Source organism: Lepidochelys olivacea, assembly GCF_965140295.1.
Source record: "Lepidochelys olivacea isolate rLepOli2 genome assembly, chromosome: 19".
NCBI classification, from domain to species: domain Eukaryota; kingdom Metazoa; phylum Chordata; order Testudines; family Cheloniidae; genus Lepidochelys; species Lepidochelys olivacea.
Window position 1 is genome coordinate 7,457,621 of NC_140429.1, and position 24,984 is coordinate 7,482,604.

The 24,984-nt window shown below is 47.8% G+C and overlaps 1 protein-coding gene across 9 annotated transcripts in view; it reads left to right on the plus strand.

Moving 5' to 3' along the window:
- The window catches only part of MACF1 (microtubule actin crosslinking factor 1), a gene marked incomplete at its 5' end in the record, with an annotated part of 251,969 nt that overhangs the window by 113,364 nt on the left and 113,621 nt on the right, over positions 1-24,984 (plus strand). For all 9 annotated transcript variants that reach the window (XM_084652581.1, XM_084652582.1, XM_084652575.1 and 6 more), the window contains 27 exons: positions 1,246-1,412; positions 2,503-2,615; positions 2,709-2,815; positions 3,520-3,639; positions 3,750-3,845; positions 4,284-4,411; positions 4,538-4,631; positions 5,830-5,984; positions 6,273-6,549; positions 7,114-7,242; positions 8,390-8,467; positions 9,037-9,198; positions 9,865-9,969; positions 10,633-10,728; positions 11,174-11,299; positions 13,691-13,843; positions 14,368-14,522; positions 15,981-16,107; positions 16,876-17,059; positions 17,471-17,640; positions 18,366-18,544; positions 20,085-20,223; positions 20,767-20,960; positions 21,517-21,679; positions 23,718-23,801; positions 24,032-24,139; positions 24,793-24,891. In XM_084652581.1, the coding sequence (XP_084508707.1) occupies positions 1,246-1,412; positions 2,503-2,615; positions 2,709-2,815; positions 3,520-3,639; positions 3,750-3,845; positions 4,284-4,411; positions 4,538-4,631; positions 5,830-5,984; positions 6,273-6,549; positions 7,114-7,242; positions 8,390-8,467; positions 9,037-9,198; positions 9,865-9,969; positions 10,633-10,728; positions 11,174-11,299; positions 13,691-13,843; positions 14,368-14,522; positions 15,981-16,107; positions 16,876-17,059; positions 17,471-17,640; positions 18,366-18,544; positions 20,085-20,223; positions 20,767-20,960; positions 21,517-21,679; positions 23,718-23,801; positions 24,032-24,139; positions 24,793-24,891 (3,708 nt within the window). The remainder of the gene's footprint in view (positions 1-1,245; positions 1,413-2,502; positions 2,616-2,708; positions 2,816-3,519; positions 3,640-3,749; positions 3,846-4,283; positions 4,412-4,537; positions 4,632-5,829; positions 5,985-6,272; positions 6,550-7,113; positions 7,243-8,389; positions 8,468-9,036; positions 9,199-9,864; positions 9,970-10,632; positions 10,729-11,173; positions 11,300-13,690; positions 13,844-14,367; positions 14,523-15,980; positions 16,108-16,875; positions 17,060-17,470; positions 17,641-18,365; positions 18,545-20,084; positions 20,224-20,766; positions 20,961-21,516; positions 21,680-23,717; positions 23,802-24,031; positions 24,140-24,792; positions 24,892-24,984) is intronic.

Below are 24,984 nucleotides of genomic sequence, written 5' to 3' on the forward strand. Positions count from 1 at the left end.
GTTAGCTTCCTGCATTTGACAGCGCTTTGTGCATAGTCTGTTTCACTGTTGTTGGTGCTTACCCTTCCCCTGTAACAGAAGCAGCAGGCAGGAGTGTGTACAGAGAAAGGGGATGAGCAAGTGTGCCTGATGGGGCTGCCCAGAAGACCCTACTAAATCTCACCAGGGGAGCAAAAAAACCTTTAGCTTTTTTTAGAATTAAAAAAAAAAAGACATGAATGCATTTCAGGAGAGACTACTTACAGGGGAAGGGGATGGGGGTTGTTAAAAATCGGAATGCTTGATATTCATAGAGTGCAGGGCCAGAGGGGCCCACTGTGGTGACCTGACCTCCTGTATAGCACAGGCAATAATGGTACTGCCCCCAAATAATTCCTAGAGCGTACGGTTTAGAGAAACATCCAGCCGTAATTTTAAAAGTGTCAGTGATGGAGAATCCCCCATGATCCTTCGTCAGTTGTTCCAATGGTTCAGTGTTCTCACTGTCAAAAATGTACACCTTATTTCCAGTCTGAATTTGTCTAGCTTCAACTTCCAGCCATTGGATCATGTTAGATGTTTCTCTGCTAGACTGAAGAGCCCACTATTAAATGGTTGTTCCCCATGTAGGTACTTATAGGATAAAATCATGTGACCCCTTAACCTTCTCTTTGTTAGACTCAAAGAACTCCATCGATTTCATTTATCACTAGAAGGCAGGTTTTCTAATCCTCTAATCGTTCTCGTGGCTCTTCTCTGAACCATGTCCAATTTGTCAACCTCCTTCTTGGCTTGTGGGCACTAGAACTGGACAGAGTATTTCAGCAGCAGTTGCACCAGCACCAAATACAGAGGTAAAATAACCTCTCCACTCCTACTCCAGGTTCCCCTGTTTGTGCATCCCAGGATGCAATATTCGTCCTTTTCAAAGCTCTCAGGCTATAGTATCCCTTTAACCAAATGTCCTTTGCTCTGAAAAGCCTTCAGCCGAGTTACGTGCAGCTACGCTGAATTTGCCCTGACCTCAGCTTTCAGCTGATTTTAGTCCGCACCGATCCAAGCAATTGTGGCAGTAAAAATTGAGGTGCTGTATGCCTATAACCTGTCTTTAGACATGGATCCCTGGCTTGGACTTTTCATATGAGACTAGCTCCTGAGAGCCCTCGTACGGTGTGTATGTATCGAAATAAAATCTGCATAACTTGCCCAACAGGGTTCTTCCCGCTTCCAAAGTGCCGTGTCACCAGCGACACCATGTCTTTACAGATCTCCGATATCTACATCAGCGGGGAGTCAGGGGACATGTCCGCTAAGGAGAAGCTGCTTCTGTGGACCCAGAAGGTGACTGCAGGTTACGTGGGAGTGAAGTGCACCAACTTCTCTTCGTGCTGGAGCGACGGGAAGATGTTCAATGCACTCATTCACAGATACAGGTACGCAGAGAGGAGTCTGGCTTGGCTATGGGGGAGGTTAAGGCTCTTTGTTCTCTCTTTGCATTTAATAGTCTGCACCTTGAAATCCTAGTTCTGCCCGACCTAGAATAATGGAGGATGGGCGTTCTGCTTCGGGCCCCGCATAGCAGAAGAAGCTGAGCACGCACACAGTTGCAAGTAGTGTTGGCCTTTTAACAAAGGGGAAAAAAGCTTTAAAACCAGATTATGGAGGCGCTGCTGTGCTGTAAATGTTGTCATTTCCCACTCTGCTCTCAGTGAATAATAATACTTAGCACTTCAGTGGCACCTTCCATCTAAGCATCTCTAGGCTCTCTTGAAGCAGCAATTAAGCGGCTCACAAAACTCCTTGTGAGCTAGCTAGGCAAGTGGTATTATCTCTCTCTGACGCTTGCCGGCTGCACAGTGAGTTGGTGGCAGAGCTGGGATTAGAACTCAGCAGGGCTGACTCCTGCTCCCCCGCCCCTGCCTTTGACCACTAGACCACGCTGTTGAGGGTGAAGGAGATGAGCAAAAATTGTCAGTAAGGTCAAAGCATCATCAGATGTCTCCAGACAGCATCTGTCACCTGGATTACCCTTTGTCAGGCTGTGACTGACTGACCACGGGCAACCCCCTAAATGGAAAGGAGTGGGGTCATGAGTCACTCTGCAGAAGGAAGATGGAAAACAAGGGAGTAACTGTTTGTGGGGTTAGGAGTCCTGAGCAGTGTGTACCCCAGCACTGAGCTGGGTGTAGCAGATTCAAAGAACTAGCCAGGAAATCTCTGCTTTTCTTGCCTTGAACGTGAAGATCTTCTGGTCCTAATCCTCATTTGCACTTTATGTCCTATTGTAACTTTGCATACCTGCTTGCATGAACAGTGCTTGCTCCTGGCACGTTGGGGGAATCACTGGTGACCCCCTTTGTAGTGTTAGGAGCCTCCCTCCTCCTCCTTGGTCTCCATGTACCTGTGTATCATGTATGGTTAGCGGTATCTGGCTGTGAACGCACGGTGCTGTACCAGAAGCAGAGTGTCACCTTGGCTAGGTGTGACGGTGGCTGTCTCTGAGCTGTTGGGTGTGTCTTACAGGCCGGATATGGTGGACATGGAGCGGGTGCAGATACAGAGTAACCGGGAGAATCTGGAACAGGCCTTTGAGGTTGCAGAGAGGCTTGGAGTCACCCGGTTGCTGGATGCCGAAGGTGAGAGACAATGGTGATTGGCCCATCTGGGTAGAAGATTACCTCTTCCCCTCTTCCCCCTCTGACTTAGATTTCTTTGTCCCCTTGCCCCAGATGTGGATGTCCCATCTCCAGATGAGAAGTCTGTGATAACGTATGTGTCTTCAATCTACGATGCCTTTCCCAAGGTCCCCGAGGGAGGAGACGGGATCAGTGCGATAGTAAGAACGGCTGCTTTTTACACCTTCTGACCCTGAATTCTATGGAAGGCGGGTCTGTAAGCACCTTGTGTCGTGACTGGGGGTGGTGTGAGTTGTCTGCCTCGTCTCCAGGAGAAAAGTTTGGAGGCTTCCATCTCCAACTACAAAAGATGGTGTCTCCAAAAAAAAAAAAAAAAAGGCAGTGGAAGTTTGTGCTGTTTAGCAGGGTTCTCCCAGCACGGAGACTGGAATCAGGAGAGGGAAGTGGGGGTTGGAGCTCATGTCAGCTTGCTGCTGCTGGAGCAGTGTGGGGCAATTTACAGTTTCTCCAGTCAGGTTGGGCTGCCCTTTAATTCTCCTGTGCACCATGCAAAGTCACTTGGTTCTCCGTGGGTTCGTGTGACCAGCCTGAGGTGGTGCACTGAAGTCTCAGCTCTGGGCAGCGGCGTAACCTAGCTCTGTTGTGCCCTGGAGACAGCAGCTTATAGCAAGGTCCTGCTTTTCCCTCTGTGCCGGTGTAACTGCATCACAAGAGGGGAGGCACTTTCAGCTGGGGTTGGGCAGCAGAAGTCACCGGTCTGAGTCGCAAAGATGCACGTTCCGTTTGTTCTCTCCCCTGCTTTGGCTGGCAACGTACTGGGGCCCAGCTGCGATATTTTGCCTGTTGCTTTGTGTAGCTGCTTTCCAGTATTAGCACTTCAAATGGCTCCCCCTTCTCCTCCCAGGAGGTGGATTCAAGGTGGCTAGAGTACCAGAACCGCGTGGACTCCCTCATCCCGTGGATCAAACAGCACACGATACTGATGTCAGATACATCCTTCCCCCAGAACCCTGTTGAGCTAAAGGTAAGGGTTTTCTTGGAGTGTCTGGTGCCAGTTGTGGCTTTGGGCTTAACTGGTGGTAGCGTGAGATGGTGCCTTGGGCTGTGTGCTGATACAGCTGTCTCCCGTTGCAGGCACTTTATAATCAGTACATACACTTCAAAGAAACGGAAATCCCAACAAAAGAACAAGAAAAAGGGAGGATAGAGGAGTTGTATAAACTACTAGAGGTAAGAGACTTCTCAGCTGCGTGACTGGTCGCTGGGAACATTTGGTTTTTCAAGATTTACTGTACGTTCAGTCTGGATTTGTTTTGAAACAGAGAAACAAAAATGACCCTGAGGGTTATTATAATGCCAGCAGCGTCGCTGAGCCAACCTGACTGAGGCATGGGTGGTTCTGCTGCTCTGATCGCTGTGGTATCCTAGCACCTCCCAGCAGTGTGTTAGCCCCTTGGCGGCGTGGTGCAGAGAGAGTGGTCTGATGACCGAGGCAGCCCCTCTCAAGGTGGTGTAGGGGGAGCTACATTCAGGTTAGGGGTATGCAGGGCTATAACCAAGAAGACTGCCCTCCTCCCCCAAGAGATGTCATTGGAATAAGTCACTCAGATGCGGTCAATGGTGTAATACAGCGGGGTAAGAGACACTGTTCTACTACTATGTTTCCAGGTATGGATTGAATTCGGCCGCATCAAGCTGCCCCAAGGTTACCACCCCAATGACGTGGAGGAGGAATGGGGCAAGCTGATCATAGAGATGCTGGAGCGCGAGAAGTCGTTGCGGCCAGCAGTGGAGAGGTTGGTATTGAACTGTGGGAAGGCAGAGCTCGCTGGATCCCTGTTGAGAATTCTCTTCTGCCACCGCTATGGTGGCTGAAGGTGTCCCGGAGAGGCTCATGTCTCTGATTGTTTCTTTTGTCGCAGGCTGGAATTGCTGCTACAAATCGCTAACAAAATTCAGAATGGTGCTCTGAGCTGTGAAGAAAAACTCACTCTGGCAAGGAACACACTGCAAGCCGTGAGTGTTGGTGTTAGTCTCCCAGGATCACCTCCTGCCTTGTGTCTATTGTCCTCGTTCCTTCCCTCGAACCCACCTCACTCGCCTCTATAGCCTGGCAGAGCAGCTGCCTTTCTGCTTAGACCTCAGCACCTCACCCTTGGGGTGTTGAGCTTATTCTGAATAGGGCGTGGGGTTCGTGGTGGAACGGGAGCGCCCAGTACTGTGCTAGCTAAGAAGGTGAATGTGATCGTTGGATGTATAAGCAGGGGGAGCATCACGTAGGAGTACGGAGGTGGTGTTACTTTGGTATATGGCATCAGTCAGACGGTTACTAGTCCTTGTGTCCAATCAGGTGTCCGTGCTTCCAAAAGGATGCTGAAAAATTGGAAAGGGTTCGGCAAAGAGCTACGAGAATGATTCAGTCTGGGAATGAATGCCTTATAATGAGTCTTAAGAGGTTCAATCTATTCTGGTGATCCAAGAGAAGGTTCTGAGGTGACTGGCTATGGCAAGTCTACAGGGCAGTCAGACGTGTAAGAGATCCAGGCTGGCTTTGGGCGAGCTAGCTTGAATGCCAAGAGCAGCGAAGCTGTGGTAGCACAGGTTAGCCGCTGGAGGACGTGCGCAGGGCCTGGGTTGGTCGTATCACCTGTCCTGCTGTGGTCTCGCTGCTGTTTGAGCTGGTTCAGCCCTAGCTCGGGTTTGTCTACGCGTGCTGCGGTCACGCCCCGATTGCACCGTAGACGTACCTAAAGCATCGAGGTACCTATGTGGGGAAATGATTTCTGATCGTTGACGGCCCTTTAAGCTAGCAGAGAATGACGTAACCAGAGCCAGTGGTTGAAGCTAGACAAATTCAGACTGGAAACAAGGTGCACGTTTTAAAGGGAGGGTAACTAAATATTTGAATAACTTGTCTAGGGGTGGGTGGATTCTCCACCACTTGGAGTCTTTATAGCGAGACTGGATGTCTTCCTAAAAGACGTTGCACTGGCTCAAACAGAAGTTATGGGCTTGATGCACAAGCCAGTAGGGGAGGTTCTTTGGCTTGTGTTACGCAGAGGTCAGGCTAGATGATCATAAATGGTCCCTTCTGGCCACAACATCTACGAATCCTTTGAATGTTGAACCAGAACACAGCCCTCTTGCCTTGCATGTCCCTTACAGTACAGCGGGGATGACCTATCCCCCTGGTAACTCCGACCTCTCGCTGCAGGATGCTGCTCACCTGGAGTCTGGCCAGCCAGTGCAGTACGAATCCGATGTGGTCATGTACCTGCAGGAATGCGAGGGGCTCATCCGGCAGCTGCAGGTGGATGTGCAGATCCTCCGAGATGAGAATTACTACCAGCTGGAGGAGCTGGTCTTCAGGTGAGGGGCTGTGTGTATGAGGAAGCATCGCTGACTGGGGGATATAGACTGAAACACATTCATATGCTGCATTAAGCAGCAAGGTATGCGAGTCCTGGTGGTAGTGGCTGTGCCCAGCTGAGTGCGTCATGCTCTCCGTGGGCTTCCTGTGAGGTGGGATTCCTTCAGCAGATAGACAAACCCTTGATAAGCAGGATCGTTGTGGAGAACAGGTGTCGTTCCATATATCTGCTGGAGTCCAGACATCGGTAACTCAGCTCCTGTCTTCCTTCCCCCTCTCTGCTCCAGGATCGTCCGGCTGCAAGATGAGCTGGTCACGCTGAGGCTGGAATGCACTAACCTGTACCGGAAGGGTCACTTCTCTACCTTGGAGCTGGTACAGCCGTCCACCCTGACCACTACACACCTGAAGGCAGAGCCCTTGACAAAGGGCACGCACACCTCCTCTACCTCCTGGTTCCGGAAGCCCATGACCCGGGCGGAGCTGGTGGCCATCTCCTCTTCTGAAGATGAAGGCAACCTCCGATTTGTGTACGAGCTGCTGTCCTGGGTGGAAGAGATGCAGGTGTGTGCATGCCCTGGGCTTTAACTAGCTCTACAGGCTGACTCAGCTGCCTGTATTGGCACTAAAACAAAGTCAGAAAACTGAAAAATGTGGAGGGGGTTTCTGTCTTTTTTTTTTTTTCCTTTAAACCACAAATGTTGTGACAGTGCAACTGGTCCCTGGTGCACAGGGAATGCCGTTGGTTTCCAGATACTCTTGTTTCTGAGAAGTCCCTCTTGCCCTGAGCTGGGTTTGGTTTCCCATATGTTGCTCCTGCTGTTTGCAGGGAATAGTGGAAGGCTGTCTCCAAAGCAGGGCTCAAGACTAATTCAGCCTAACAAGCTCCTCCTGTTTGACATGAGCATAGGGCTTGAGCCAGCTGCCCCTGAAGTCAGTGTGAGTTTGGACATTGACCTGAGCGCTGTTAGGGTCAGTCTCTTAAGGAGCACACTGCACCGGGGCTGGGCTTTGCATCTGTTGCTACAATAGTGAGCTAGGAGGTGATGTCACCTCCAGGATCCTGTGCTTTTGAGCATGCTCTTTGGGATGGCGAACATTGACTGGGCCTATTGGTGGCTGTTTCAGATGAAGCTGGAGCGGGCGGAGTGGGGCAGTGATTTGCCGAGTGTGGAATCTCAGCTGGAGACTCAGCGGCACGTCCACTCCAGCGTGGAGGATCTGGGCGCCAGTGTGAAGGAGGCCAGGATGTACGAGGTGAGGGGACACAGACTTGATAGTGTAACTGAGGGCACTAGAGTTTGCCAGTGCTCGGAGGAGTGATGAGGAGGGGCATGACATCAGATCCTGTGAGTGTTTGGTGGCTTTTGAGTGTGAATACACTTGAAGCTGCTGCAGTGAGGCATCTTTGAAGGTATATGGTGCAGCCAGCTCTACCAGCACTCTCAACTATCAAGACTCATTAAAGGTAGGAGTAGAGAGTTTATGTTATCTCTGTATTTGGAACTGGTGTGACTCCTTCCAGAATAGTGTGTCCAGTTCTGATGCCCACAATTCAAGGAGTGTTGATAAATTCAAGAAGGTTCAGAGAAGAACCCCAAGAAGGATTGGATTAGAAAACCTGCCTTCTAGTGATAGGCTCAAAGAGCTTAATCTATTGAGTTTAACAAAGAGGGGTCACTTGAATAAAGTTCATAACTATGTACATGGGGAGCAAACATTTAATAATGGGCTCTTCAGTGGAGCAGAGAAAGAGCTAACACGATCCAATGACTGGAAATTGAAGCTCGACAAATTCAGTCTGGAAATAATGTAGTTTTAACAGTGTGAGTAGTTAACAGTGTGAGTAATTTTCCAAGGGTCATGGTGAATTCCACATCTCTGACAATTGTTAAATCAAGGTTGGATCTGTCTCCAAAAGCTCTGCTCTAGGAATTACTTTGGGGAAGTTCTGTGACCTGTGCTGTATGGTCCCCTCTGCCCTTAGAATCTGTGAATCTAAGGTGTGTCCCATTGAACCAGGATTTTAATGTATCACCATTAGCTTATTCTGCAGGCAAAGCTCAAACCAAAGAGGCTTAAGTGCTGCGGCTACTGTTCAGATTTGATCCTCATTGATTTGTTGTCTTAAGCCCAATTTCTCATAAGTTGTTCTTTTTATTTTCTCTTGGAGCCCTATTCCTTCACTAAGGGAAACCGCCTGATTTCCCTCTCCTCTTTCTCTCCTCTGCCCCCCCGCTCCCCCAACCCCCTGCTTCAGAGAAGAGACCACTTGCCACAGCTAGCATTCTCGCTTCTGGTCCTTACCGCTCAAGGAAAACTCAGGGGAAGTGGCTGGTGTGGGGTGCGATGCTCTGAAATTGAAGCTATATACTGGCAACATGAACCATTTTTTCCTTCTTAGGGTAAAATGTCTCAGAATTTCCGCACTAGCTACACAGAAACGCTCGGCAAGCTGGAGACACAGTACTGCAAGCTGATGGTGAGTAGGCATTATCCATGTCCACAGCATGCTCTGGTGCCTGAGAGTCCCACCCCTCCACCCAGCACCATATTCCCTTGGCACAGGATGCAGAATACGGGGTCCATACTCTGCTGGTGGTGAGGATTGGGAGAGGGAACAGCAGTAATCATTGAGAGCTGAGAGAAGAGCAGACACGTTAGTGTCTTCTTCAGAATTCAGAGGAAACCTGTTTATGGCAAACCAGGTTATTTTGGCAAGGTTGGCCTGTGTGCTATGGAGGCCATGGCTTTACTCAGCCTGTAACCCTGAGTGTCCAAGGCAAAGGATCCAGATTTCCTAAGCTGTTCTCATTGTCCTTATTTGCTTGACTTACATGACATGAGAAATGTTTCCCAGTTTGGAGCAACTCGTCACAGCTGGAGTCATCATCTCGGGGGTGGTGGTTTTCACTTACACACTTTTCAGACATCTTCGTAGTACTGTAACTGTATGTCCTCAGCCCCCTTCAGGGGCACTGGAAGAGAGAAGAGTCTGAGAAGCATCCATTTATGGATCATGAGATGGGTGGGTTATTTCATGGAATGCAGGAAATGTCGAGCTTCCGACTGCGGCATCTCCAGAGCCTGTACGGGTTTGTGTCCCGAGCCACTGCCGAGTTAATCTGGCTGAATGAAAAGGAGGAAGAGGAGCTGGCGTATGACTGGAGTGACAACAACCCCAATATTGCTGCCAAAAGGAATTACTTCTCAGTGAGTATAGTGCAGGCACAGGGCACCCATCAGAACAGGGCTGCCTAGTTACAAGCACCGCTGATTACACTGGTATTGCTTTTCAATTGCTGTAAAATGTCCAGCTGGCTTACAAGCTCTCAAATTAAGGCTTCCCAGGATTCTGAGCTCCTACAGCTCAGCCCGCAGCGCTTGCTGCAGTCACGAGCACCACTGGTGAACTGTGGCTGGCGTAGAAGGCAAAGGGACAAGCTAAATCTGTTCAGCAGGGTTTCCAGTTTTGTGAGCATGTAATAAATATCCGGTGGGGCAGGGTTAAAGCTGGAGTTGAAAACTTGGCTGCGAATTCCCTCAGCTCCTAGCATCTAGTCTTTGAACGATAACTTCCTGAATAATGTTTTATTTATAGCTGTATCCATTCAAAATTAAGGAAATTCCAAGGCAGAAATTCTCAGTTAAGGTTAAGGAGACTGCCCTTCAAGACAGTATTAATAAGGTGTTACCATTCAAAACCTACATGCTAGGAACTGAAGAAATGTTCAGTGCTGTTCCCAACACCGGCTTTAACCCTGCCCCACATCCCTGCTCCTCTTCAGCCTGGCCTGGATATGTAATGACTCAAGTACAGCTTCCACAGAAATGTACGATTGATTTTGATTTGAGTCTTTGCTTGTGTCTGCTACTCAGGAGCTGACAATGGAACTGGAAGAGAAACAAGATGTGTTCCGGTCTCTACAAGATACGGCGGAGCTGCTGTCATTGGAGAATCACCCGGCCAAACAGACTGTAGAGGTAACTGATCACTTGAAGGGCAGATACGCTGGGGAGTTGGGGAGTGTCACGCCAAGCCATATCAATTGAACCCAGCTTAGTGGGAGACATGCTGTAGACACACCACACATCCACCTCCACCCTGAACTGCTCTTATCAACTCCAAGTAGACGTAAACAGCTTTATTTATAAGGTTGCCTATTGTGAGGACAAGGGAGACACTTCTACACAGTGCCCTTCCCAAGATGATAATGATAAATGTTTGTGTGTACCGGGCCCAGGCCCAAGGTCCTGTGGTAAGATAAGAGAGCCAGTGGCCCTGAGCTCGCTTTGAATTATTCATGGTTATGAGACTGATGGAGCAAACATGTCTGTGGAGCAAAGGGTTCTTAGGGCAGGGTTTTTTACTGACAAGCCCCTCCACCAATTCCAGGGGATGGAGGGAAACTACCTTGGAAGTGCCACTTGAGGAGCCTCCTTTCTTTAATTTATTTCCTTTGGTCTCTATTCCAGGGCACTTCCCACGACATCTCATTACAACCAAATCCTTCTTTCCTTATGTGAATGTTGTAAGCTAGTTGAGTGAACTAGCCGAACACTGACTCAAGCCCCTTCGTTGACAGATGCACCTTGTTCCTTTGTTGTTGTAACTTGTGGTTTTCTTTGTATGTGTGTATTTTCCAGGCATATAGTGCAGCTGTCCAGTCCCAGTGGCAATGGATCAAACAGCTCTGCTTATGTGTAGACCAGCACGTGAAGGAGAATGCTGCTTACTTCCAGGTATAGTAGGGAGGGACAGTCCTGCGTTTCTGTCCTTGATCTATGGTTCAGAGACCCAAACCTGGATGTGCACCGTGGTTATGGTATAGCATCAACTGACCCTGATGTTTGAGCCCCACAACGCACTTATCCTTTTGCAGGGCAGTATAGGCTTTATCCTGAACACAGCTTTAAATGAAGGACTTCTGAGTTTGTTCCCATGTGTTTCTTTCCCTTCTGCCGGGTCCTCTGGGCACTTTATATGGTGGGATGTGATTTCTCGCTATAGCCCAGGCCATGCCTGTGGTGGTGCTTACAGCTCCAACAGCACAAAGATGGAGAGAAATGCAGCAGAAACTTGCCTAATGAGATTTTTGGTTGGTTCCTTTCGGTGTTGCCTGTGGCAATGAATAGCCTTTGGTGTGTTGTATCGCACAGCTTTCTGTAATGCTTTTTGGCTTTGCAGTTCTTCAGCGACGCCCGAGAGTCAGAAACATACCTGCGGAGTCTCCAGGACTCTATCAAACGGAAGTATTCTTGTGACCAGAACACCAGCCTGACCCGCCTGGAAGATCTGCTTCAGGATTCCATGGTGGGTGTTCTGTATAAGCCCCAACACCATGGGCTCGGTGCAATACACAATCAGTATTGTGGAGCAGCACTGCTTGCTGGCTTTTGTGTTACAGGGGAAAATGGGTATATTTGTTTATTCCTACAACAGCACAGTTAAGTTGAATGTTCTTTGCCTATCCTGTCTCAGGCCACTCTTTGCATTTTGATTGTGCATGCGTGTGTCCGAGTACAGGCTGTGTGACCTTAACTGTGCCGCTTTCTGTTTACTGAACACTGTCTTCACTAATCTGATTTTAATTTAATAGCTATAATGGAAGATCAGTGACTGCAGTAAAGGACTCTTATAGAGCACAAGGCTCTCTGTATCCTTGCACCCTTGCTGAAGGGAAGAGGAGCCGGCTGTGCAAACAGGCTGGTTAGAGACCTTTTATACCACAGGAAAATGAAGTCCAGATGTTTCACCATCACTATCTACCACACTATCTTTCTGTGCGTAGAAATACGGTGATGGGTGAGTTTTGTTGTCTAAGATGGTTACTCTGATCTGGTCAAATGCAGCTGGAGGCTGCATCCAGTTGGTTGTTTAGCCGGTGCAGGGAAGGATGGCGGGAAATGCCCACTCTTAATCCAGATCAAATCTGTCATTAATCTGTTATGCCAGTTCCAGAAAGTTGCTAACGATAAAATCAAAGCAGTGAGCATAAGGGTAATTGTGTATGTTTATATTCAGTAATCAAGACATCAGTAGCAGGCTGCTCTTTGGCAGATTAATCTTTAGGCCTCATGACCTGATGCAAATGGAATAATATAGAGCAGTCCAAACAATAAGATAACTTCATAACCGCTTAGTGTAAATTGGTATAATAAAACACAAGGAGTGAACTGTCAACCAGCTACTGATTTGGCATATCTAATTAGTGCAGGCTTACTTAAGTATTTAATTGCTAATCCTCTGATAAAGTTTAAATGTTAACATTTATACACTTGTTCAGATTGGACTGATTAAGTACTAACGTATTAGTGGAGGTTAATAAACTCAGATGCATGAAATCCCATTGCCATATTCAGTCTCTTACTTATGGGATTCCTTTGATCCAGAGGTTCTGCAGCAAAAAACATGGGTGCTGTTATTGGGGAGTCATGCAGGATAAATCTTCTGGACTCATTGTCCTCTCTTCTTAAGGGTCCGTGTGGCGCATTCCCTCCTCCCAGTTTCAGGTGGTCAGGCCCTTTGTAATCCAGCTGTACTAGCTGCAGGTTCTTAGAGCTGTATCCACAAGTACTAGGACTCTGGCATGATAGTGGGTCACTCCTTGTTTTGAAAAGTAACCGACGTCTCAGGAACGGTGAAGTCCAGCTATCTCCCTGACATGTGCTATTATTCTTTGGTAACTAATGAGTTAAAGTTGTATTTCTTCCAATCATGCTCCCTGGGACAGGCACAGGTAGTTTATTTAAGCACTTATTCTTTTTTTTTAACCATTAAATAACTCAGACCTTTCACCCTTCCTAGTGCACTAATTGACCCTTTAATGGGCTCAGAGTGGAAAGCATGAGTGTTAAAGTTCTCTGTTGGATGGTTTTTCTGACTTCATAAGTCAAAGTGGGCTGGACCATAATAAATTATTCAGGCTGTGATTTCTGTAATGTTACCCACACTTCTACACTGGAATGGCTGTAGATTGTTTTTGAGGATGCTCTGAAAATGGAGAACCACTGCGATCTCAGAGCATCAGACCAGCAGTGACTGACAGAAACCAATTATGCAATATCATTTACCCCAGCTGGCAAATTTCTATCAAAATATCTAATAACTCTGATTGCTTCACCACTAACCATAGTGGAAAGTCTTTAGTGAAGACATGTTTCTGAGCCATTTCTCTGGGATGTTTTATCTTCTTAGCTCTTTGCACCTACATCCTGAGTGTTGTTTTTAAACGTGCCTTCATTCCTTGCTTTATAAAAATGAGGAATTAAACAGGGTTCTGCAGCCTTCCCAAAGCAGCAAAAAAGAAATTCCTCCTCAGTGAGGGTGTGTCCTGCTGGTCACGGTTTTATACACTCTGCAATTTAAATTTTGTAGAAGACTGTTATTTTCTTGTCTCTAGCAGCAAAAGAAATTAATGCTCTGCATGCAGCTTGGTGGGGTGGGGGTAAGCAAGTGAGTTGTCTGGAATGGCACAAAAATGAAAGGAAAGGTTCCAGCCCTGATTTGGGGTGTGTTCCCCCACAGCTGGGGTGAGAGGGACTCTCTTGGCATATCCATTCAGCCCTTGAGAGCCCAGCCCAGCCCAGCCCAGCCCTGGAGGACCCTCACCTTTCAGGGGGCAAGAGGGTTGTTGCAACAACTCTAAGGGATTTAGTGGTTCTCTTTTGCCACCTGCACTAGACGCACTTTCATTCTTGCCAGGATGAAAAGGAGCAGCTTATTCAGTCGAAGAGCTCTGTTGCCAGCTTGGTTGGGCGGTCCAAAACCATCGTTCAGCTAAAGCCAAGAAATCCGGACCATGTCCTGAAGAGCACCATCTCGGTCAAGGCTGTTTGTGACTATCGCCAAATCGAGGTGAGCTGACGGCAAGGAGCCTGTGGGCTTCGGAGTGAAGGGAGGAGAAGAATCCAGGCTTGTGCAGAGGGTTGGGGGAATAGTGGGGAAGTAGGAAACAGAGAAACTTGGACCACTTCTATGGCACTTGACGGTAAGAAACAACAGCGAGGTAGGGAGGGGATGTATAAGGAGGCGGGCAGCGCAATTGCCTCTTCTGAAATAGCTTCTCCAATGGTCCTGGTTTTTCTCTGAGCAGTAGCAAACATTCCATTCCCATAGGAGGGTGGAATTGATACCTTCTAGCTAAAGACTTTCCGGAGAGCATCCCGGCATCACTGAATTTCTCCTCCCTTCCTCTCTAGACAGCTCTTTGAGGTGATTCACAATTTACTTCGCTTTTGCTCGATTTTAAAGTGAGTTGGCTGAAAGCCTCCTTTCCTCAGGTAGCCCTACTGGAGTCTCCCAGAAAGGGATCTGGCCACAATAGAAGACAATAATGGGTCAGGTGTTGGAATGCAATCTTATTTTTGTTGCCTACGTAGATCACCATCTGTAAGAACGATGAGTGTGTGCTGGAAGATAATTCCCAGAGGACCAAATGGAAGGTGATCAGCCCCACAGGCAATGAGGCCATGGTACCATCTGTGTGCTTCCTGATCCCCCCTCCTAACAAAGAGGCAATTGACATTGCTAACAGGTAACTAAGCTCTGCAATTCACTGCTTGCTGCTCGCTGTGGGTTGGAATTCCAAAGCTAGAATGACCAAGAGATGCCTCTAGCTGTTTATGTTCTGGGTTATTTATACTGAGACCATCCAGATCTGTTTTGATTGGGGGAAAGTTTAACCCCCCCCATCTTTGCTGGGAGTTGGGGCTTCATGTTGTTAATATTAATTGCAACAGGTGGCTAGCTCATTAATGTGGTGGGGCTCAGTTGCAGGTGATGGGGAGGGTTCAGGGGATTGGTGGTGATTTGGAGTCTTCTGGTTACGAGTTGAAATCCAGGCTTGGTGAGCTGTACCCAGAAGTACTTAGTCTGATGGCTGTTGGGTTTGCTGTTTCAGTTCCCAGTGGACCAGTGTCACAAAACCTGTTCCTGTGATTGACTCCCTTGCGACAGTATCAGCAGGGAGACCAAGGGTGCCTCATCTAGACTGTCTAGCCTTTTGCACTAGTGCAAGTCCCTGGTGTTAGATGCGCCTGCACCAATATAAAGCATGACTTGTGCTGCTTATCTTGGCTTCAAACGATCAAACTCATGGTGCAGCCTTTCCTCACTAGGGGTTTGCACCAATGCTGTCCACACCAGTGCAAAAACCCCAGTGTGGACAAGGTCTAAGTGGGTCTGGAAACTGAGCTACTCTCTAGGTAGGGGTGAGCCATGAGGGCAAGGTGGTTCCCTTGCCCTGCTTGTTGTGTGGCTAACGAGGAGGTGTTTTTTAGTGCTTCCAGCCTAGTGACTTCACAAACAATAAAATTAATGGGAATGGGAAAAAAGCTGAACACCCATGGCTGGCCTGCCTGGAGAGGGGCCAGGGGCCTCCGGGGTGTGGCTGGCCTGCCTGGCAGAGGGGCCGGGGGCCCCCAGGGTGTGGCTGGCCTGCCTGGCAGAGGGGCCGGGGGCCCCCGGGGTGTGGCTGGCCTGCCTGGCAGAGGGGCCGGGGGCCCCCGGGGTGTGGCTGGCCTGCCTGGCAGAGGGGCCGGGGGCCCCCGGGGTGTGGCTGGCCTGCCTGGCAGAGGGGCCGGGGGCCCCCGGGGTGTGGCTGGCCTGCCTGGCAGAGGGGCCGGGGGCCCCCGGGGTGTGGCTGGCCTGCCTGGCAGAGGAGGCAGCTCTTCCAGTGCTCCTGCTGCTAATTCCACAAGAACACGCGATGTAATATTTCTGGGTGGTTGGAGATGGCAACACGCAGGAGGGGGGGATTCCCCAGTGAGGATCTAATGCATGTGAATGAGAGAGATATAAGGCTCCCATCTGATTCTGATCAGGGCATTCTGCAAGCCTTCCTATTCGTTCTACTCGGTTAGGCTCGACCTTGGGTTGTATCTTAATGAGCTAAAAGTTAAAGGCTGAATTTGAATAAGCACAGGCCTGGCTCCATGCGTAACTGAGCATGCTGGGGGAGCTGGGTAGTGATGGAACTGCTGTCCTGTCGTAGGGTCGAACAGCTGTACCAGAAGGTGATGGCCCTCTGGCACCAGCTCCATGTGAACACGAAGAGCCTGATCTCCTGGAACTACCTGCGGAAGGACATTGCCCTGGTGCAAGGCTGGAATATGGAGAAGGTACCATACAAAGCATCCCAACAAATCCCCGTGTCCGTGTCACTGCAGTGTAGGCTGGTCTTCTCCAGCAATGTTGAAAGCTAACTTGCTTTGGCATGAAGTGTAGTCCCAGCCGCTTGGCTGGAGTTGGAAAGGATGCCAAGGCTTCCTCGCCTGGGTAGGGAATACAAGGAAAATAGTAAGAGATGATTCAAGGGTGAAGGGTTAGGGCAACTGAGGGATCAGCCTGAGTGTAAGACAGTCTGACAGAGCAAAGAGAGAAAGGTGCAATGACTGTAGCGTCAGCTGTTTGCTCCTGAGCTATAATCAGCTAGGGTGTCCTAGGATGGATGCTCCTTTTTACTTAGGAGTGAACAGAGGTGGAGGTGAGAGGAATGAGGAAGCAGAAGAAAGATCCAGGGAAAGCGAACTCCTCATAATATCTTTCCTTGAAATCATGGGAGAGCTCTGTTCAGGCAATAAAGATTATTGTAGTGCGGGGGAGCGAGATAAAAACCCAGGCAAGGCAGAGGCCGTGCTGCAGCATAGCGTGACAAGAAGAGCTGTCCTGTCCGAGAAGGGGAGACTCACTAGTATCTGGCTCCAGGGGTGGCCTGGCAGTGATTGTCACCCTTGAAAAGATGCTTGCTAGGAAAGGAGCGTGTGAATTAATGTTTACTGCTGTGTGTGAGAAATGGGGGAAGCATCCGGGTAATTTTCAGTAACTGGGAGCTTGGTCAGGGCAGTTTGGAGCCTGGTTCCTTCTAGTTAGTCTTTGGTTTTCCACAGCTGAGATCTCTGGCCCAAGGAGAGTGCCAGCAAGCCATGAAGAGCCTCCAGGCACACTATGAGGACTTCTTGCACGACAGCCAGGACTCAGAGCTCTTTTCTGGGGCTGATCGGCTATGCTTGGAGGAAGAAGTTAAGTCCTGCAAGGAGCACTTCCAACATCTGCTGGAGTCCATGGAGAACGGTGAGCTGGAAGGGTTAATAGACTGACATGGAGCTGTGGGGGCTGATAGAGACAAGGGATTTACAGGTGCTCTTAATTTTTAGACTAGCTTGTGAGTGTTAGCTTTGCAAATGGCTGTTCTCTTCTCTGCTGTTCATTCGAATGTGCGGCTTTTGTTGGGGAGAAATAGCACTGGCAAATGGTGCCAATTAGATCTGGGTAGTGGGGTCCTTGCTTTGCTGCCAGTGGTTAAACATTAGGTCCTCACATCTCTTGACAGGCCTTTGGCAAAATTGGTTTCCATCTGAGTAGAGACCTCTGTGTTCGCTTCTCTCTGGGCAGAATAATGCAGCCACTTGGGTCTATGGTTCCTAATAGAGACTAATCCTAGGTGGGTTTTTTTTTTTTTTTGGTATGTTTGTCACTTAACAGAGGACAAAGATGAGACCATTGCCAGGGCATATCTCTCTGAGCTAAAGAACATCCGTCTGCGCCTGGAGGAGTGTGAACAGAGACTAGTGAGGCGAATCCAGGCTCCAAGCAGCACCAGAACAGACGGTGATGCTATCCAGGAAAACACCTTCCACATTGCAGAGCAGGAGGTCAGTACTTCCTGAAGGAAGGTAGTGTTTGAGGGAACCCACTGTTGGTCTTAAGAGAACTGCTTCACAGGTCATTGATACCCTGGCATAAATTTCATATAGGGAACTCCCCTCTCATCTTCACCTGCTTCACATAGCAATCTTGTAGATGGAACGTTTTACTCTTAGGTCAGAAAGACAATGAAGGTATCTTTTTGTTCTCTTGCCTCGCCGCCCTTTTGCATTTTACACCTTCACCCACCCCATGATGTCTCCTCGCTTCAGATCCCCAAGGGGAAAATGTCTATGGTCATATAACCTGGGCCTATCCCTCAGTCCACTGGGCGGCCACTTGAGGAGAAATATAAACCCCCGGAAGAAATCTGCAAAGATCTCTCTCCTTTTTATGTCCTTTTTCATAGGCTGGCTGGGCAAACATCCATTGCATAAAGTCTTCCTTCTTTAAAAAGTTATAAAAAGCAACAGTTTCCAAAGCACTGACTGCAGGTGGCCTTTGCACCCACTGAGACCAGAGCATCCTGATCTGATAATGGAAAGGAATGAAGAAAATGGTGAATTCTGCAGAATTTACAAGCCCATTTAGACTTGAAATGATTCTGCTAAATAGAATTTTAAGCTGGAAATGTCTGATACCAGGCGCTCCTGCATCTTATCCTGTTCACTTTTGCTTCCGTCTCCTGAGTGTCTGCACTTTATTCTGATGTTAATTCTCTGTTTCCACACAGCGTATGCAGGAGGATTTACAGCACTTGAAGTCCGACTTGCAGCACGTTTCTGAGAAATGTGACAGCTTCCTACACAAGTCTCCAACTGGGTCCAGTGCCCCACACTTGCGTTCTGAGCTCAATCTACTGGTAGAGAAGATGGATCACGTGTATGGACTTTCTTCCATCTACCTGGATAAGTGAGTCAGAACATGCCTATTTTCTGGAGTTGAGAGAATTCTATATGGGCAGAATTTGCATGGCTCCCTTCTCTGAAACTGGGTGAGGGTGGGAATTGCTCTCATGCTTCTGAATGGGGCTTAGGAATGTCTAGGAGATGCTGCAAATTCAAGAGCTGCAAGGGGTGCCAGGCAGTGGTGCTCCAGAATATTTAAGTGTTAGTGTTGAGGTGACTCAGTGCTCCAGACAGCTGGGTTTCAGATACAGCATTCAACTGGGAAATGGTTCAAGCTGAGCTATCAGTCTGGCAAAATTCACCATGATGAACAATCTGTGATCAGGTGTTATGTGGCTGGGGGTATAATACGTGGGGGTGGAAGTTGGTGCAGGGCTGGAATACCCAGGGCCATTGTAGGTCAGGGTTGAGGTGCATTGTCAGAGCTGGGTGGGAAAAATGTACAGAACACCTCTTGCTATTACAGCTTGCTATGTTCAGTGCTATTACATCCGAACTTCTCATCAGCACAATCAAGAGCTGAAAAAAGCAGGCAATTGACAAGGGTGACCCTGCCTAAGAAGTTGTTATTATTTAGCACCTAGTAGCCATAGGCATGGACCAGACCTCGTTGTGCTAGGCTCTATGGAAACAAAACAGAAATATGGTTCCAGCCCCAAAGAGCTTACAGGCTGGGTATAAGACAAGAGACAACTGACGGATACAGACAGGCAGATGAGGGAGTGCAAGGAACCAATGAAACAATATTGGCCAGCAAAGAACAGGGAAGGATGGAGGAGTTCTCACTGACTCACTGCTGTAGGACCCTAACATGACACAGCCAAGCATGCATTTCTTGTTCTGAGATACACCGTGAAAACTGTAATAAGGCACCTCCCAAAACACCAACAAAAACAGGTTCTCTGGCAACTTATTAATTGAAGGCCAGACAATATGTATAGGGAACATTGAGGTTGCTTCGCACTGGGCTTTATTTTAAGGGTGATCCTTAGAGCTGGTATCTGTAGTTTGCTTGCCAATAGTATCCCTACTATGCTTGTACTTCCCAAGCACTAATCCTCATGATAGCCCATGAGGGAGGTAAGCAGTAAGTACACGTAGCATTTATATAGCACTTTTCCCTTTCAGAGTGTTGTACAGAAGTAACTAATTATTCCCACTTTGGGGATGGGAACGCTGAGATGAAGTGACTTGGAGTTGCTGTTAGAACTGGGGTTAAATGCTGGTATTCCAGGCTCTCATCCTAGAACTCAGACCACTAGATTATGCTGCTTCTGTGTTCTGTTCTGTTTGATCCCTTCCGTTTTACTTGAAGGTGTTTTAGAATTTCAGGGGCATATACAGGGGCTTGTGTTCACTGGCTTCTCCCCTGAGAATCTAGATTCCATTATGGATCTCTCTTCTTGCTATTCAAATGTGAATGTTGGGTATGATCCAGAGCGAGCTGTTCTGTTCTTCTCTGCAGCTTATGATCCAAATGACTTTACAATACAGAATATCCTCAGTTCGAGATGTCACGTTTCTTTCTTGTCTTTACACGATAGGTTAAAGACGGTGGATGTTATTGTTCGTAGTACCCAAGGAGCAGAGTCCCTGGTCAAAGGATATGAAGTTAAACTGAGCCAAGAGGAGGCAGTCCCTGCTGATCTAACAGCTATTCAGTCTCACAGAGCCACATTACAGGTTGGTAACATTATGCTTCCAATAGCATCCAGTAGAAACTAGCATCACTCCAGGCTTGAGCTCTGGCACTCTCCCCTTTCCTTACGGAATTTGCATTGTGGTCCACCCCACCTGCTCGTTGGTGAGCGATTGGAGGCTTTAATGGAGTCGACAAAATCCTTACTGCTTTGTGAACTGTAGGCAGAACAGCTGCCTTGGCTTTTTTGCACGGCTGGTGCTAACTGCACTTGGCAGCCGCAGCGTGCGTAACTCTGCGATGCCAAATGCACCGTTATGACTTGCTCTGGGCTGGGCTACGGATCCCGACATTTTGCACCTCCTGGTCCTAGATCCAGCCAGATGGTGGAGCTGATCATTGTTCCTAAACTCCACAGGGCAACGCAAGGCAGAGCTAGATATTTCTTTCTCCTGTCTTCACTGTTCTGTACATTTAGCTGCTTACGTTTGATTGGAGAATTCCATGTTGTACATTCGCAACAGCAAATGCAGCTAAACTTTCTGGTCGTGGTAATATGGATTTAGCTGTCTTGTTGTTTGTTAAAGCAATGGCTCAGTGATGCGAAGAACAAGAGCGCTGTGTTCTCGACGTTGGAAGAGGATGTGGCAAAGGCTAAAATCACGGGAGAGCAGCTGTATCGTCTGAAGCAAGAGCGCAGCATGGACCTAGAGCGGTACCAGGAGAAGGGAGCCCAGCTGTGGGATCGCTGGCAGAGAGTTTGCTCTCAGATTGAAACCCGGTGAGTCACTCCCTTCTTGTGCTTGCTGCTTTGCTGGCTGTGCCTCTGATGGAAGCTTGTGCCAGACTTGGAAATAGCAATGGCCTTTTTCCAGTTGTAACTTCTGCTCGCAGCCAGGGTGGCAAATGCCACCATTAAATATAGGAACTATTCCCATCTGAGGGAATGGCAGGACTTCGTTCTCTTTCTCTCTTCTGCTTCTGCAACTCCATCTTTTGAGTTCTTGACTCTCTTTCCCTGCTTTAACATCCCCGGCCTATCCTACAGCTCCCTTAGCAGCTGCTAACCTTTGCCAGGCTGATTCTGTGGAACCCCTTTCAGTTCTGATCTGGATCTTTACTGGTTGGAGACACTGTCACCGTTAACAAACCATAGCTTGGCTGGAAACACCCCTCATGCTCCCTGTCCTGCAGAGCTGTACCTGTGGCTTCTATAAATATCCCCGGGGAAGCATCGGCTTTAGCGGTTTCTCTGCATGTGGCTGGACCTGGAGCCATTGTTTTGATGCAATGATTTGAGTTTGGTGATGGTTTCCTTTTTGCATTGGTCCTTTCAGCTGTTCAGATCTGGAGAGTATCCAGGAGGTGCTGGGGGATTACAGGGAGTGTCATGGAGAGCTGATCCAGTGGATTGAGGAGACCACTGCCCAGCAGGAATTGATGAAACCTGGGCAAGCAGAGGACAGCAAAGTGCTCTCTGAGCAGCTGAGCCAGCAGACGGTGAGAGAGAAAATGGTGCTTTTCTAACTGGAATAGGGTTGCTGAAAGGAGTTGGACAAGTATTGTTTTTTTAAATAAATCTTTTGTCTTGTCAGCTTCAAATCTTTGTTCTCTTAAGGGCTGAATGACTCCTGGGATATGCAATAATGTGTGTGCATTCATCTATAGCTTACCAGAGCAGCTGGCCCCCCAGAAGGGTAATAACTGAATGTTACCACTGTCAGCAGTTCATTCACCTGTGGTCTCCTGGTAGCGCCTAGTGGTTCCATCCGAGGCACCGAGGAACAAAGGGCTAGTGGTTAGGGTGCTAGCCTGGGGCATGGGAGACCTGGGTACAACCCTCTGCTCCACCACAGATTGCCTGGGTGACCTTGGGCAAGTCACTCAGGGACAGATTTTTGAAGGTATTTAGGTGCGTAACTTCCATTGATTTCAGTGGAGTTAGGGGTTTAAATCTGGGCCTTAGCTTCTCTGTGCCTCAGTTCCACATCCCCACAATGGGGATAGTAGCACTGCCCTGCCTCACAGGGGTGCGGTGAGAATAAATGCATTAAAGATGGTGAAGCGCTCATGCTACAGTACTTAAGGAAGAGAGAGATCTAGATAATACTCCCTTCTCATCTCTGTAAAATGGCCACAGAGGCTGAGCTACCTTCTCCACTCCTGGAAGTGCTGAGGCATGGTGGGACGTTGTGGGAGAAGCATGCCCCTGTACCTGTTCTGTAAATAAGTTGTGTGTCTTCACTGGTCTTAGTCCAGCTCCTTCCGTGAGCAGAAAATAAATACTCTGAATGGGCTTTAAAGAAAGGACAACGTTTTCCCCCTATTGATTGGGTGTTTCTTGTTTGACAAACACTGATGTCTTCTTCTCTGTACTGAAAGAGCTGAAATTAAAATGGCTGTTTAACAAGAAATATAAGCCACTTCATCATAGCAAAGAATCTTTAAGTGTCAGGAGGGCTTATGCAGATTATAGAGATTCATCACTGATGAAGTGTGCAAAGGGCACAGACTTGTGGGGGAGAGGTGAATAAAGAAGAGGACAGGTCATTGATTCAGAATGATCTGGATCACGTGGTGAAAGCAAACAATACGTGTTTTAAGACTGTTAAATGTAAATGTGTACATCTAGGAGCAAAGAGTGTGGGCCATACTCACAGAATAGGGGACTCTATCCTAGGAAGCAGTGACTCTGAAAAGGATTTGGGGATCATGGTGGACAATCAGCTGAACGTGAGCTCCCAATGTGATGCTGTGGCCAAAAGATAATGCGATCCTGGGATGCATACACAGGGGAATCTTGAGTAGGAGAAGAGCGTTTTTTTAACAACTGTATTTGGCACTGGTGCGACTGCTTCTGGAATACTAATCCAGTTTTGGTGCCCGCAATTCAGGAAGGATGTTGATAAATTGGAGAAGGTTCAGAAAAGAGCCACAAGAATGATTAAAGGAGTAACAAGCATGCCTTAAAGTAATAGACTCAAAGAGCTCCATCTATTTAGCTTAACCAAGAGAAGGTTAAGAGGTGACTTGATGACAGTCTATAGCTATCTTCATGGGAAACAAATATTTAATGATGGGCTCTTTGATCTACCAGAGGAAGATCTCACATGATTCAATACATGGAAGTTGAAATTAGACAAATTCAAACTGGAAATAAGGTATAAATTTTTAGCAGTGAATATAATTAACTATTGAAACAATTGACCAAGGGTCAAGGTGGATTTTCCATCACTGACAAGTGTTAGATCAAGACTAGTTGTTTTACTAAAAGACATGCTTGGGGAATTGTTTTGGGGAAGTTCTATGGTCTGTTATACAGGAGGTCAGACTTAGAGGATCACAAACCTTGCATAGTGTCTCTTTAATGTATAGGCAGATGGAAGGGCAGGAATGTTCTGTTGCTGGAGGACTCTAGAGAACAAGTTCAATATGAAAGTGACGTGGTCAGGAGTCAAAGAGGAAATAAGCGGAAAATTTCATTTAAAAGGCAGGGGGGAAAAAATCTTTTTTTCTTTTTTTTCTTTTTTTGTCAAAGGCTTTGGTTGTGGTAATCGACAGAAATCAAGCCAAGCTGGACCAGTGTCAGAAATTCTCACAGCAGTACTCTGCTGCTGTCAAGGTAATGACATGTTTCTTAAATCCGAGGCGAACAGAGAGCTTGGTGTCAACTGCACAATCATTGCCTGCATATTCCGTTCTCCTAAGCCAGGAGAGAGGCAAAACTCCTCTATTGTTGGCTTTGGTGTTCTGGCTCTGTGTGTGGAGAGAATTGAAAATGCCAATCTTAGAATAAATAGGTAACAATTCAAAATCCTCCCCCCCCCACACCCCGCTTTCTTTTATTTCCAGGACTATGAGCTGCAGCTCATGACATACAGGGCGTTTGTGGAATCACAGCAGAAATCTCCCATGAAACGCAGACGCATGCTTTCCTCCTCGGATGCGATCACTCAAGAGGTAAGCAGCCTGCCTGCCTGCCTGGCCTTGCATGGGAGAGGAGTGGGGAGAGGTTCCTCTGCTCCTAGAAGACAGACGAGCGGCCTGTCTGTGAAAATAGCTCCTTTCTGCTGAACTCTTATATAAAAATTTCCACCCTCACTGTTTTTTTTATTAGCCAGAGAGGATGGCTTAGTGCTCTAAGCTTCAGGTATGAAATACCTAGACTCCTTGGAACCACAGGTTCAAATCCCAACAGGGTCGACTCAGCCCTTCATCCTTCCAAGGTAAATAAACAGAGTACCATGCAGTATACTGTGTGTGGATCTTTTGGATGAGACCTTTAAAAACCAAGGTCCTGTCTGCTCCGTGTGGATATTAAAGATCCCATGGTCTTTTTATAAGAGTAGAAGGTTTTCCCCAGTGTCCTCGACCAAAACTTCCCCTCCCCCCTCGCTGTTGTGCAGCATGCAGTGCGTCAGGTGGCTGCCACCCTCCGTCTCAGAGTTGCTGCATTTCAGTGGTACTGTAACGTATCTAGTCTGTGAAGTGCTTGGGGATCTTTCCAAATGAGAGGTTCTGTATCCATTTCTCACCCTGTAAAGTACTGTGGTTGTATAAGCCAGAGTTCCGACTGACGCATGGTGGTTTGTTTTTTTGTTTGTTATTTTTAGTTCATGGATTTACGGACTCGCTATACAGCGTTGGTAACGTTAACCACGCAGCACGTGAAGTACATCAGCGATGCTCTCCGGCGGCTGGAAGAAGAGGAAGTAAGGATATTTGATAGCCAGGGGATTACAGACCAGTCTGCTTCATTTCAGTACCTGGAAAGATAATGAAACAAATAATTAAGCAATCAATTT